The sequence below is a fragment of the Doryrhamphus excisus genome, linkage group LG8 (assembly GCF_037039965.1).
Source record: "Doryrhamphus excisus strain RoL-2023G ecotype Guam linkage group LG8, RoL_Dexc_Guam_v1.1, whole genome shotgun sequence".
Taxonomy (NCBI): Eukaryota; Metazoa; Chordata; class Actinopteri; order Syngnathiformes; family Syngnathidae; genus Doryrhamphus; species Doryrhamphus excisus.
Genome location: NC_136364.1, coordinates 5,348,238 through 5,363,253, shown reverse-complemented (window position 1 = coordinate 5,363,253; position 15,016 = coordinate 5,348,238). Strand labels below are relative to the sequence as shown.

General features: G+C 38.6%; 1 protein-coding gene across 1 annotated transcript; it reads left to right on the top strand.

The window, feature by feature from the left end:
• The first annotated feature begins 4,867 nt into the window (after positions 1–4,867).
• Positions 4,868–14,552, top strand: LOC131134723 (zona pellucida-like domain-containing protein 1). The gene is made up of 10 exons (XM_078792565.1): positions 4,868–4,973; positions 5,040–5,266; positions 6,171–6,361; positions 7,246–7,318; positions 7,390–7,487; positions 7,589–7,672; positions 7,748–7,919; positions 13,152–13,251; positions 13,321–13,372; positions 14,358–14,552. Exons 1-10 carry the CDS (start codon positions 4,880–4,882, stop codon positions 14,485–14,487), a joined length of 1,221 nt encoding a protein of 406 aa, XP_078648691.1. The 5' UTR covers positions 4,868–4,879; the 3' UTR covers positions 14,488–14,552.
• Positions 14,553–15,016: the final 464 nt, after the last annotated feature.

The window sequence follows — 15,016 nt, the reverse complement described above, 5'->3', positions numbered from 1 at the left end:
TTTAACATTACATATAAATATGTTATATATATTATAACATGAATTGATATTAATTATTAATTTAATTAATATTAAAATATATATAAAATATATATTTACTATATATATTAATTCTTATATCATTTTAACATTACATATAAATTACATAAAAAATAAAAAACAACATTAAATTAAATATTCATATTATAATATAATGTAAAATTTAATTATTTTTTCATGTTCTTTACATAGTTTCCGTGCAGTGCCTACTGTTGTCCGCTAGATGGCAAAAAAGTACCCACTTCATGATGCAGTCCAACAACTCCAAAGGTGTGAACAATCAATAAACGATCAGAGGTGTTAACTCCTTACGTAACCTTTATGGTTTTCAAAATGCTTTTTGATTAACTGTGTGTATGTAAATAAGGACATTGTCCTCTTCGTGTATGTGCACACTGTACCGTCCTCTCCACCATCTTCCCAGTGTATCAAACCTATGTCTTTTTCCATTCCACTGACTAATCTGTCATATAATACCCATATCGTCCATATACTGGAACTTGTTGTTATTTGACTATGTTTTTCCTTACTATAATTATGTGACTTTGGACATTTTGTCCCGGGACATGTTTCCGTGACCTTTCCACCATGAGGATTACTGTGAATGTTGTTAACGGGAGGAGATATGATATTTGTTTTTGTTTTTTTGTCCATGTGAGTCTTAGGTGGACATAAATTGTGAGTGAAGGGATTGCGGAGTGGTGACGCATGTGTGGATAATGTAACAAACGTCTCTAGGAACAATGAAACGTCTCAAAATGGTGGCCTGTAGCGATTGTGACGGACAGCTTTATTATTACCGAAAGGTTAGTCCTGTGCTTCATAGCCAATGGCCAATCAGATCACTTTACAAGCCGACATGCGATTTCACACAAAACACACAAAATCACGCATCCGTGTTTAAAAGTACTGTTGTGTACTTCAGCGCGTCGAGAACTTTGATGTGTGTGTACAGTACAAGTAGCCTAAAATTAGCATGCACGCCTTGTGGGACACACCTTCCAGGTTTTAGGTGTCTCAAGGATGTCCAACAGTATAAAAGTCATTTTCTATGACTGGCTCAGGTAGACCAACACCTGCTCAGGTACCACAGAAAGGTAAGACCCCCCCCCCCATTTTTGGTCATTTCAAAATAAAATCAATAATTACATGTAATAATAGAGACAATAATGCTTAGTTTTGATTATTCTTTCCAACATTGTTGAGTTACCACTGCAAACTACGACAATATTACTACTTGTAATAATAATAATAATAACTATTGTTACTCCACAAGGCTTATCAGTGGTTTATTTATTTATTTTATAGACAGTTAAGACACACAGTCAAATAAAAATAATAGGAAAAGTGTTCAAATCTACAATTCGGTAAGTTAACATATATTTCGTGATTAATTATAATTTAATTTTATTATATATCTTATAATTAGAATTTATAGATGATAGATTATAATTATAGATGACAGTTTTTCTTTTCAATGTGATGTTTTGATTTTATTTCATGTCACATTTCTATTGTATTTTATAAAAGCACATTTTTATTTCAATGAATAATAAAATAAATATATAATAAAAAATAAAATAAAAAATGGCCGAACTTTGGACACCTTTGCCTTATGTAAAAAAAAATAACATTTCATGTCACATTTTTATCTTATTTTGTAAAAAATAAATAAATATAGAATAGCAAATTTTTATTTAAATGAATAAAAAAATAAATTGCAAATTTTTATTGAAATTAATAATAAAATTAATTTAAAATAAAAAATAAAATAAACAATGGCTGGACTTTGGACACCTTTGCCTTATTTTTAAAAAAATAACATTTCATGTCACATTTTTATCTTATTTTGTAATAAATAAATAAATATACAATAGCAATTTTTTATTTAAATGAATAAAAAAATAAATTGCAATTTTTTATTTAAATGAATAATAAAATAAATTTAAAATAAAAAATAAAATAAACAATGGCCGGACTTTGGACACCTTTGCCTTATTTTTTTTAAAATAACATTTCATGTCACATTTTTATCTTATTTTGTAATAAATAAATAAATATAGAATAGCAAATTTTTATTTAAATGGATAAAAAATAAATATAAAATAAATAATAAAATAAACAATGGCTGGACTTTGGACAACTTTGCCTTATTTTTTTTTATAACATTTCATGTCACATTTTTATTGTATTTTATGAAAAATAAATACATATTGAATAGCGATTTTTTATTTAAATGAATAATAAAATTAATATAAAATAAAAAATAAAATGAACAATGGCCAGACTCTGGACAACTTTGCCTTATTTTTTTTTTATAACATTTCATGTCACATTTTTATTGTATTTTATGAAAAATAAATACATATTGAATAGCACATTTTTATTTAAATGAATAATAAAATAAAAAATAAAATAAACAATGGCCAAACTTTGGACACCTTTGACTTATTTTTTTAAATAACATTTCATGTCACATTTTAATTGTATTTTATAAAAAATAAATAATATAGAATCGCAAATTTCTATTTAAAAGAATAATTAAATAAATATAAAATAAAAAATAAAATAAAAAATGGCCCGACTTTGGACACCTTTGCGTTATTTTTTTTTTAACATTTTATGTCACATTTTTATTGTATTTTATTGAATATATAGAATAGCAAATTTTTATTTAAATGAATAATAAAATAAATATAAAATAAAAAATTAAATAAACAATGGTTGGACTTTGGACACCTTTGCCTTATTTTTAAATAAAATTTCTGCTGTTATAAAAGGCCACAATTTTTACATGTTTATACCTTTATGCGTCACTGATTCTGTTTTCGTGATTGTGTTGAGATTTTGCACTTTCTTTGTCTGTCCTTAAACGCACCATACTTGTGTGGTGAGATGCTAACGTTTGCGCTCTCTTCAAGAGCCATGGATCAAGCAAATTTATTAATGGGGAGTACATATACATTTTGTATGTGTTTAATAAGCTTTTGAGCCAGAGACCGGGTTGCCAGAGAACAACGGCAATTGAAGAGAAAATTGGAGACATTATGACGTTGTCAAAATACTGAATATTGACTTTAATCCCGTCATAATATAACTTCTCCCCCCCAGAAAAAATATATGACAAATAAACAAAACAATATCAAATTTGTAATGTTCAATTAAATTTTTTTTAAATTGAAAATTACAATTAAATACTTTTTTTTTAATTGAAAATTACAATAAAAAAAGGTTAATTAAAAATTAAAAAATTAAATTGCTTTAGTTGCTCATAGGACAGAAAAAATGTATGACAAATAAACAAAACAATATCAAAATTGTAATTTTCAATTTTTTATTTTTTCAATTGAAAATTACAATTAAAAACAATTTTTTTAAATTGAAAATTACAATGAAAAAAATGTTTTAATTGAAAATTTAAAAAAATTGTTACTTTAGTTGCTCAAAGGACAGAAAAAATATATGACAAAAAACAAAGCAATATCAAAATTGTAATTTTCAATTAAAAAAATTACATTGAAAATTACAATTAAAAACAAAAATTCTTAAATTGAAAATTACAATTCAAAAAAATGTAATTGAAAATTTAAAAAATGAGTTACTTTAGTTGCTCAAAGGACAGAAAAAATATGACAAAAAACAAAACAATATCAAAACTGTAATTTTCAATTTTTAAATTTTTTTTAATTGAAAATTACAATTAAAAACAAAAATTCTTAAATTGAAAATTACAATTCAAAAAAATGTAATTGAAAATTTAAAAAATGAGTTACTTTAGTTGCTCAAAGGACAGAAAAAATATGACAAAAAACAAAACAATATCAAAACTGTAATTTTCAATTTTTAATTTTTTTTAAATTGAAAATTACAATTAAAAACAATTTTTTAAAATTGAAAATTACAATGAAAAAAATGTTTTAATTGAAAATTAAAAAAATTAGTTACTTTAGTTGCTCAAAGGACAGAAAAAATATATGACAAAAAACAAAGCAATATCAAAATTGTAATTTTCAATTTAAAAAAATTACATTGAAAATTACAATTAAAAACAAAAATTCTTAAATTGAAAATTACAATTCAAAAAAATTTAATTGAAAATTTAAAAAATGAGTTACTTTAGTTGCTCAAAGGACAGAAAAAATATGACAAAAAACAAAACAATATCAAAACTGTAATTTTCAATTTTTAAATTTTTTTTAATTGAAAATTACAATTAAAAACAATTTTTTAAAATTGAAAATTACAATGACAAAAAATTTAATTGAAAATTAAAAAATTTAGTTACTTTAGTTGCTCAAAGGAGGGACAAAAATCTATGACAAATAAACAAAACAATATCAAAATTGTAGTTTTCAATTAAAAAAATGTTTTTTAATGATAATTTTCAATTTAAAAAATGGTTTTTAATTGTAATTTTCAATAAAAAAAAATAATTTTAATTTTCAATTTAAAAAAATATTTTTAATTGTAATTTTCAGTAAAAAATTTAATTGAAAATTACAATTTTGATATTTTTTTGTTTATTTGTTTATTTAAAAAAAAATTTTAATTGAAAATTACAATTTTTATATTGTTTTATTTATTTGTCATATATTTTTTCTGTCCTTTGAGCAAATGTGAACAAGTGATGATACTTGCTGTTGTTTCAGTTTTCTTGTTAAATGATATATTTATAATGTGGCCATTAGTATCTTAATAACAATAACCAATGTTGGTAGACTTTATTAAAATAAATAATACATAATGATGATGATACATGTTGTATGAGTCAGTTTTGCTTTCGCTTCTTTTTCCTCTCAAGCGCATCAAAACGATGGACGAGCTGCTGCATCCTACTAAGATGACCCTTCACCTTTGTCTCCCTCTGCTGGCCATGCTGCTGCAGCCCACCCTCTGCCTCTACAACTGCTCCTCCGAGTACGACAGAGTACCAGGTTGGTTTTACACAAACTCCTCCTCCACTCGTCCTCCTACTTAATAACCTCGACGTCCTTCTGAAGACAGTTCCGACCTGATGGTGGACTGCGGCACCCGCGTGATCACCCTGGAGATCAACCTCTGCACAGCCCAGTGGGCGGGCTTCAACTCCTCCAACATGGCGCTGAACAGCAAGCACAACATCACCGAGTGCCAGGGCGCCGTCGACGCCACCGTGGACCCGCCCATCATCCGATACCAACTTCCGGTCAACGACAGCGCCGACAATCTGTGTCGGCAGTCACTCCAGGTCAGAACCATGATGCGGGATGATGCCGATTACTACCACACTTTACACCCGAATGTTCAAAGTACTTCAATCAATGAATTTTGAGTACTTTTAACTAATATGTTTTCATGAAATTGAACTATTATATTACGTTAGATGAACTTAAAAACATAGTTTACATACAACTTAAGACACTTTAAATCTGAATGTTCAAAGTACTTCAATAAATGAAGTTATGCATACTCAAAGTTCTTAAAAAAAGTTCCAATAACTTAATTAAGTTCATTTAACATTTTGTTCCATTTTGAGTACTTTCAACTAATATGTTTTGATGAAATTGAACTATTATATTAAGTAAGATTAACTTAAAAAACATAGTTTACATACAACTTAAGACACTTTAAATCCGAATGTTCAAAGTACTTCAATAAATGAAGTTATGCATAAAATAGTTCTTAAAAAAGTTCTAGTAAGATGAAATTAAAAACATAATTTACATACAACTTAATACACTTTAAACCCGAATGATCTAAGTACTTCAATAAATGAAGTTATGCATACTCAAAGTTCTATATGATTTTAATTTTTAAATATTAAAATCATATATTTAGTAAATATTTAAGCACTGATGTATTCAAATGTTTGAGTTCATGAACTAAAAAAAAATGTGGAAACTGATTGGGTTTACAGTGCAGATGCGATACATATTTTATATTTAATACAGAATAGTGAACCAATTGCAAAATGAATGTGTTTAATTCCATTAGAATTCAATTTTTAAAAAAATGTCCTTGCGTGAAGCGGTGTTGCTAGGCAGAACAGCGTATACGTGGACTATAAATGGTGGATCCGTGCTGTTATTTTCCATGTCACCACTAAAAGCAGCACTAAAATCATCCCCTTTTTGGATGAATGTCCGCTTAAGATCGTGGACGAGGCCCCGGACCCCACGGGCCCTTTCAGCAACTTCCTGAGCATCCAGTCAGTTATCATCACAGGCTTCATCGACACCCCCAGATCGGAGCAGGGGGTGATCAGCTACTCCACGGACCTCTACTACCACTTCTCCTGCCGCTACCCTTTGGAGTACCTCCTCAACAATACACAGATTGTGGCGTGAGTACGCAATGCATGGATTTGGGAAAGGATCGTTTTCATTAGGATTATTTCATTAATTTTTTTTATAAACCTGAACCTGAAATCATTTGCATGTATGAACACACTCGACAATGAGGCGGAAGTGGTAAAGCGTGGAGGAGTGCGGTGTGCGCAAAGTTATGCGTTGTAGGGAAATTTAGTTCCAAATATGAAAACAAATGGTAAATATTTATAGTGGTGGTGTATTTGTAAATAAATGGTTATTTTGATGTCAAACTACGCTTTTTGTGTTGTTTATGTTGTGGTATATATATATGTTTGTATATTGGGACTGTACAAAAGCAAAAATAATATGAAAGTTGTACTTTTCACAAAAAGCTGGTTTTAGTCAGGAACTGATATTTTCCTGAAACTTACTTATGTTCTACTGCTGATTAGTAAAGAACAGAAAAAGATAGAAACAAATGTTTTTTTTTAATGAAAAACATGAATTCCATGTTTATAAATCCATAGAACACAATATTAAAATATCAGGATATTACTTTAAAAAATGTCAATAATTTTTTTTTTTTTTGTATTTTAAAAAAATATTTTGTATTGATTTTTTCCTATTATTTTACTATTTTATCACCTCATACTTCGGTATGAGGTGCATTAAAAAAAGCAAAAAAGCAGGAAGTGAACAAATGTAACAGTTAATGATTGTAAAAGTACCAGATGGAGGGGTAGGATTTAATAAGCTTTGCTTCTTCCTACTCCTTTTGGACATGTGGAACTGGGAACTGATTATGGGATGCACTCAATTGGAATCTGATGCATGTTTCATAAGAAATTAAACCATATTACCATATTTTACATTTTTAAAAATTCATTTCACTGAATTTATGTGCCTTTCTTTTTAGCTCCTCGGTTTCTGTGGCAACAAGCGACAACAACGGGACCTTCATCGACACTCTAAAAATGAGTGTTTTTAATGTAAGTCCACCATATTAGCCATCAATATGGACTATGAGAGAACACATGAAATTATCTTCATTTTTCCGTAGGATTCCAACTACAACTATCCGTTAATCGTACCTTCTACTGGGCTGCAGCTGCGAACAAGAGTCTACGTGGAAGTAAAGGCAGTGAACCTGACCGGAAAGTAAGCAAAAATTAATGCGTTGACCTTAAAAACAAATATGGAAGACTCGGTATTCCTGAACAAAACAGCGACTGACCGGCATGCTGATTTGTTTACTTCAGTTTCCACGTGCTGCTGGATCACTGCTTCGGAACGCCGACCGCGTACAACATGTCTCACAACGAGCAGCACAACTTCTTCACTGGGTAGGACGGCACACGTGACTTGACACGGCGAACAAAACGACTAACCGATACGATGTCTGCGTTGCTCCGCACCAGATGCTCGGTCAACGAAAGGGTCATCGTAGGCAGCAACGGGGTCTCCAAGATGGCACGTTTCGACTTTGAGGCCTTCCGCTTCATTCAGCACCGCGACCAGGCAAAGTCCAGCATCTACTTGCACTGCATCCTCAGACTCTGCGAGCCCACCAAATGTCAAGAACTGCTGAACGTGAGTAGAACGTTCAGGAAAAATACTCCAATTAGTACTTCTATTATTCAATTAGCTCGATAGGAAATAGTAAGCAAATAACCACAGGGTGAAAAGATAGTGGCATCAACTGTTGTGGCTGTAGGCGACCTCCTGGTGTAGCTTTTTAAAATGTACTCCAGGAGGGGCAGTACCTGATTGTTTGATTATGATTATTATAATGAGTGCTGCTCTATAGGAGTCTATAGGAGACCTCAGTACAAAGGCTCAACAAATGAGCACAATACGTCCAATCGTTTTCCAACAAGAAAAAAGGCGCAATTTTACAAAAAAAAACCTCTGAATATTATCAGCAAAAAGTGTTGAAATATGCAAGAAAACAATATTTTGTTAAATCATATAATAAATAATAAAAAGCAAAAAAATTTTGTGAATTTTGGAAAATTAAGTAGGGAAAAAAGTGACTATATTATGGAAATACTATTAGGAAAACAACATTTACAAAGGTTATTTAGTTGAAATAAATCTAATTAGTTTGGTTTAGTGCTTTAAGGCTGGCCCTTTAAAGATGGCCCTGTAAAGATGGCCCTTTAAGGCTGGCCCTTTACGGCTGGCCCTTTAAGGCTGGAGCTTTAAGGCCGGAGCTTTAAGGCTGGAGCTTTAAGGCTAGCCCTTTAAGGCTAGCCCTTTAAGGCTGGAGCTTTAAGGCTAGCTTTTTAAGGATGGCCCTTTAAGGCTGGCCCTTTAAGGCTGGAGCTTTAAGGCTGGCCCTTTAAGGCTGGAGCTTTAAGGCTAGTTTTTTAAGGATGGCCCTTTAAGGCTGGCCCTTTAAGGCTGGAGCTTTAAGGCTAGCTTTTTAAGGATGGCCCTTTAAGGCTGGCCCTTTAAGGCTGGCGCTTTAAGGCTGGCCCTTTCAGGCTAGCTTTTTAAGGCTGGCCCTTTAAAGATGGCCCTTTAAAGATGGCCCTTTAAGGCTGGAGCTTTAAGGCTGGCCCTTTAAAGATGGCCCTTTAAGGCTGGCCCTTTAAGGCTGGCCCTTTCAGGCTGGCGCTTACAGGCTGGCCCTTTCAGGCTGGCCCTTTGAGGGTGGCCCTTTAAGGCTGGCCCTTTAAGGCTGGCCCTTTCAGAGGTGGCCCTTTAAGGCTGGCCCTTTAAGGATGGCCCTTTAAAGCTGGCCCTTTAAGGCTGGCCCTTTCAGGCTGGCCCTTTAAGGCTCGCCCTTTAAAGCTGGCCCTTTAAGGCTGGCGCTTTAAGGCTGGAGCTTTAAGGCTGGCCCTTTAAGGTTGGCCCTTTCAGGCTGGCCCTTTAAGGTTGGCCCTTTCAGGCTGGCCCTTTAAGGATGGCCCTTTAAAGCTGGCCCTTTAAGGCTGGCCCTTTAAGGCTGGCCCTTTAAGCCTGGCCCTTTAAAATGGCCCTTTAAGGCTGGCCCTTTAAGGCTGGCCCTTTAAGGATGGTCCTTTAAGGCTGGCCCTGTGATTGGCTGGCGACCAGTCCAGGGAGTATCCCGCCTCTCCCCCAAAGACAGCTGGGATAGGCTTTAAGGCTGGCCCTTTAAGGCTGGCCCTTTAAGGCTGGCCCTTTAAGGCTGGCCCTTTAAAGATGGCCCTTTAAAGATGGCCCTTTAAGGCTGGAGCTTTAAGGCTGGCCCTTTAAAGATGGCCCTTTAAGGCTGGCCCTTTAAGGCTGGCCCTTTCAGGCTGGCCCTTTCAGGCTGGCGCTTACAGGCTGGCCCTTTCAGGCTGGCCCTTTGAGGGTGGCCCTTTAAGGCTGGCCCTTTAAGGCTGGCCCTTTCAGAGCTGGCCCTTTAAGGCTGGCCCTTTAAGGATGGCCCTTTAAAGCTGGCCCTTTAAGGCTGGCCCTTTCAGGCTGGCCCTTTAAGGCTGGCCCTTTAAAGCTGGCCCTTTCAGGCTGGCCCTTTCAGGCTGGCCCTTTAAGGCTGGCCCTTTCAGGCTGGCCCTTTCAGGCTGGCCCTTTAAGGCTGGCGCTTTAAGGCTGGCTCTTTAAGGCTGGCCCTTTAAGGCTGGCCCTTTAAAGATGGCCCTTTAAGGCTGGCGCTTTAAGGCTGGCCCTTTAAGGCTGGCCCTTTAAGGCTGGCCCTTTAAGGTTGGCCCTTTCAGGCTGGCCCTTTAAGGATGGCCCTTTAAAGCTGGCCCTTTAAGGCTGGCCCTTTAAGGCTGGCCCTTTAAGCCTGGCCCTTTAAAATGGCCCTTTAAGGCTGGCCCTTTAAGGATGGGCCTTTAAGGCTGGCCCTGTGATTGGCTGGCGACCAGTCCAGGGAGTATCCCGCCTCTCCCCCAAAGACAGCTGGGATAGGCTTTAAGGCTGGCCCTTTAAGGCTGGAGTTTTTAGGCTGGCCCTTTAAGGCCGGAGCTTTAAGGCTGGCCCTTTAAGGCTGGCGCTTTAAGGCTGGCCCTTTAAGGCTGGCCCTTTAAGGTTGGCCCTTTAAGGTTGGCCCTTTCAGGCTGGCCCTTTAAGGCTGGCCCTTTCAGGCTGGCCCTTTCAGGCTGGCCCTTTAAGGATGGCCCTTTAAGGATGGCCCTTTAAGGCTGGAGCTTTAAGGCTGGCCGTTTCAGGCTGGCTCTTAAAAGCTGGCCCTTTAAGGCTGGCGCTTTAAGGCTGGCGCTTTAAGGATGGCCCTTTAAGGCTGGCCCTTTAAGGCTGGCCCTTTAAAGCTGGCCCTTTAAGGCTGGCCCTTTCAGGCTGGCCCTTTCAGGCTGGCCCTTTCAGGCTGGCCCTTTAAGGATGGCCCTTTAAAGCTGGCCCTTTAAGGCTGGTCCTTTAAGGCTGGCCCTGTGATTGGGTGGCGACCAGTCCAGGGTGTACCCCGCCTCTCCCCCAAAGACAGCTGGGATAGGCTCCAGCACCCCCGCGACCCTCGTGAGGAAAAAACGGTAGAAAATGAATGAATGAATAGTTTAGTTCATATCTACATATGTCGCTTTACAAAATATCAAAATATCTCTTGCATCCTTTCATTTTTCATTATGTGGTCCTTGCTGGAAAACGTGTGGACACCCTTGCTTAGCATTTTCTCATACATTGCAAAACATTAAAAACCCAACACGTTATACAGTGTATAGTATATAATGAGGTTTTACATTTTGGAAATAATAACATATATTAATAATTACAGCATTTGACTATACTATGAAATCAACTTGAACGGTAAAATCACCAATCAAGAATGGCAACAATCTGGTTGCAGTCACCCTTCTAAGCCGCAATTTGAACTGTTCACTAACTCCTTTCATGTTGCATTGTGGAGAAAAAAAATGACGTCTGTTGGCCCTTTCAGGCTGGCCCTTTAAGGTTGGCCCTTTCAGGCTGGCCCTTTAAGGATGGCCCTTTAAAGCTGGCCCTTTAAGGCTGGCCCTTTAAGGCTGGCCCTTTAAGCCTGGCCCTTTAAAATGGCCCTTTAAGGCTGGCCCTTTAAGGCTGGCCCTTTAAGGATGGTCCTTTAAGGCTGGCCCTGTGATTGGCTGGCGACCAGTCCAGGGAGTATCCCGCCTCTCCCCCAAAGACAGCTGGGATAGGCTTTAAGGCTGGCCCTTTAAGGCTGGCCCTTTAAGGCTGGCCCTTTAAGGCTGGCCCTTTAAAGATGGCCCTTTAAAGATGGCCCTTTAAGGCTGGAGCTTTAAGGCTGGCCCTTTAAAGATGGCCCTTTAAGGCTGGCCCTTTAAGGCTGGCCCTTTCAGGCTGGCCCTTTCAGGCTGGCGCTTACAGGCTGGCCCTTTCAGGCTGGCCCTTTGAGGGTGGCCCTTTAAGGCTGGCCCTTTAAGGCTGGCCCTTTCAGAGCTGGCCCTTTAAGGCTGGCCCTTTAAGGATGGCCCTTTAAAGCTGGCCCTTTAAGGCTGGCCCTTTCAGGCTGGCCCTTTAAGGCTGGCCCTTTAAAGCTGGCCCTTTCAGGCTGGCCCTTTCAGGCTGGCCCTTTAAGGCTGGCCCTTTCAGGCTGGCCCTTTCAGGCTGGCCCTTTAAGGCTGGCGCTTTAAGGCTGGCTCTTTAAGGCTGGCCCTTTAAGGCTGGCCCTTTAAAGATGGCCCTTTAAGGCTGGCGCTTTAAGGCTGGCCCTTTAAGGCTGGCCCTTTAAGGCTGGCCCTTTAAGGTTGGCCCTTTCAGGCTGGCCCTTTAAGGATGGCCCTTTAAAGCTGGCCCTTTAAGGCTGGCCCTTTAAGGCTGGCCCTTTAAGCCTGGCCCTTTAAAATGGCCCTTTAAGGCTGGCCCTTTAAGGATGGTCCTTTAAGGCTGGCCCTGTGATTGGCTGGCGACCAGTCCAGGGAGTATCCCGCCTCTCCCCCAAAGACAGCTGGGATAGGCTTTAAGGCTGGCCCTTTAAGGCTGGAGTTTTTAGGCTGGCCCTTTAAGGCCGGAGCTTTAAGGCTGGCCCTTTAAGGCTGGCGCTTTAAGGCTGGCCCTTTAAGGCTGGCCCTTTAAGGTTGGCCCTTTCAGGCTGGCCCTTTCAGGCTGGCCCTTTCAGGCTGGCCCTTTCAGGCTGGCCCTTTCAGGCTGGCCCTTTCAGGATGGCCCTTTAAGGATGGCCCTTTAAGGCTGGAGCTTTAAGGCTGGCCGTTTCAGGCTGGCTCTTAAAAGCTGGCCCTTTAAGGCTGGCGCTTTAAGGCTGGCGCTTTAAGGATGGCCCTTTAAGGCTGGCCCTTTAAGGCTGGCCCTTTAAAGCTGGCCCTTTAAGGCTGGCCCTTTCAGGCTGGCCCTTTCAGGCTGGCCCTTTAAGGCTGGTCCTTTAAGGCTGGCCCTGTGATTGGGTGGCGACCAGTCCAGGGTGTACCCCGCCTCTCCCCCAAAGACAGCTGGGATAGGCTCCAGCACCCCCGCGACCCTCGTGAGGAAAAAACGGTAGAAAATGAATGAATGAATAGTTTAGTTCATATCTACATATGTCGCTTTACAAAATATCAAAATATCTCTTGCATCCTTTCATTTTTCATTATGTGGTCCTTGCTGGAAAACGTGTGGACACCCTTGCTTAGCATTTTCTCATACATTGCAAAACATTAAAAACCCAACACGTTATACAGTGTATAGTATATAATGAGGTTTTACATTTTGGAAATAATAACATATATTAATAATTACAGCATTTGACTATACTATGAAATCAACTTGAACGGTAAAATCACCAATCAAGAATGGCAACAATCTGGTTGCAGTCACCCTTCTAAGCCGCAATTTGAACTGTTCACTAACTCCTTTCATGTTGCATTGTGGAGAAAAAAAATGACGTCTGTTGTGATCCTTCAGGCTTGTAATGCCAGAAGAAAAAGATCCCTGACTCCTTTCGGAGAAGAGAGCAGCGAATCCGCTACCGTTTCTGTCGGACCGCTGTACACCTCCGGGGAAGGTGCGACTGTAATACTCACATAATGATGGGAAAAAAACTTGACTTCATTCTTGCTCTTCCTTTCCTCAGAAACGGACAGGCCTGCCGCAGCTCCCTACCCTTTAAGTGAGTATAGACATGGGTTTTGTTATTTTCAGAGAACACTAAATTCATCACACAGCAACATAACACTCAAAAGGAATACCTGAGAAGTATACAAAATTTTACCGATACAAGTTTAAACTGAAAAAAAAAAACAACTCAAGTTTCCCCATAATGCATTGCATCTGAGCATCTCATTCATTGGGGTGCTGCAATGACGTCAGCCTCCCTCTGGGCTCTCTTTGGTGGACAGAGGCAGCATTGCATCTGAGCATCTCATTTATTGGGGTGCTGTAATGACGTCAGCCTCCCTCTGGGCTCTCTTTGGTGGGCAGAGGCAGCACTGCATCCGATCATCTCATTTATTGGGGTGCTGTAATGACGTCAGTCTCCCTCTGGGCTCTCCTTGGTGGACAGAGGCAGCATTGCATCTCATTCATTGGGGTGCTGCAACGACGTCAGCCTCCCTCTGGGCTCTCCTTGGTGGACAGAGGCAGCATTGCATCTGAGCATCTCATTCATTGGGGTGCTGCAACAACGTCAGCCTCCAGAGGCAGCACTGCATCTGAGCATCTCATTCATTGGGGTGCTGTAATGACGTCAGCCTCCCTCTGGGCTCTCTTTGGTGGACAGAGGCAGCATTGCATCTCATTCATTGGGGTGCTGCAACGACGTCAGCCTCCCTCTGGGCTCTCCTTGGTGGACAGAGGCAGCATTGCATCTGAGCATCTTATTCATTGGAGTGCTGCAACGACATCAGCCTCCCTCTGGGCTCTCCTTGGTGGACAGAGGCAGCATTGCATCTGATCATCTCATTCATTGGGGTGCTGCAATGACGTCAGCCTCCCTCTGGGCTCTCTTTGGTGGGCAGAGGCAGCATTGCATCTGAACATCTCATTCATTGGGGTACTGCAATGACGTCAGCCCCCCTCTGGGCTCCAATGAAATGCTTTGCTCAAACAAAACGCATTGTTAATGAATAATTTTTCATTTCTTCCATCAGGTGACACTGCGGCATCAGAGAGGCAGGACACGGACATAACAGGCCTGGTGGTCGGCGTCGTGTTTGGCTCGGCCGCCTCCGCTCTGCTGGTCCTTGGCGGCTGGTTTGTTCTGAAGAAATTTTATTGGGCGGGACCTCATGCCTTTAACTGAGATATTGTTTATATTTTTTCTACCTAATCTGAGGTTTATTTGGAATTTACAAAAATAAAAGATTTTTCTTTTTAAAAAACAAAAAACAAAAAAACAAACCAAAATGAACGTCTTATCAAATGTGGCAGATATGACTTCTGTGATTATGTTACATCTGCAGCTATTTTTTACAAGAGAAATTTCAGTTCATTGGATTCGCTTTGGTTTATTTTGAAAACACATAAAAAAATAACTTTCTCCTTCACGCTGTGGTGAAATCCATCTTACATCCAGTAAACCAGAACTCCGGTTAGAGAGTGAGTCCGGACACTGTGGCAGAACTCTATGTACTTTATTGATTACAGTCCTATTCCAACTGACCGGTTAACTGGTATGCCGTAATGAGTCTGGTTTCTGAAATAAATAATGAATATATGAATAAATGAATCAGCACAAATACAGGTCACTAGCTTGAAACAGCACAGGCTAATCTACGCAACACATACACTGTATTTGGCTATGGAAAGGGCGGCAACAGGTTAGCTAGCAT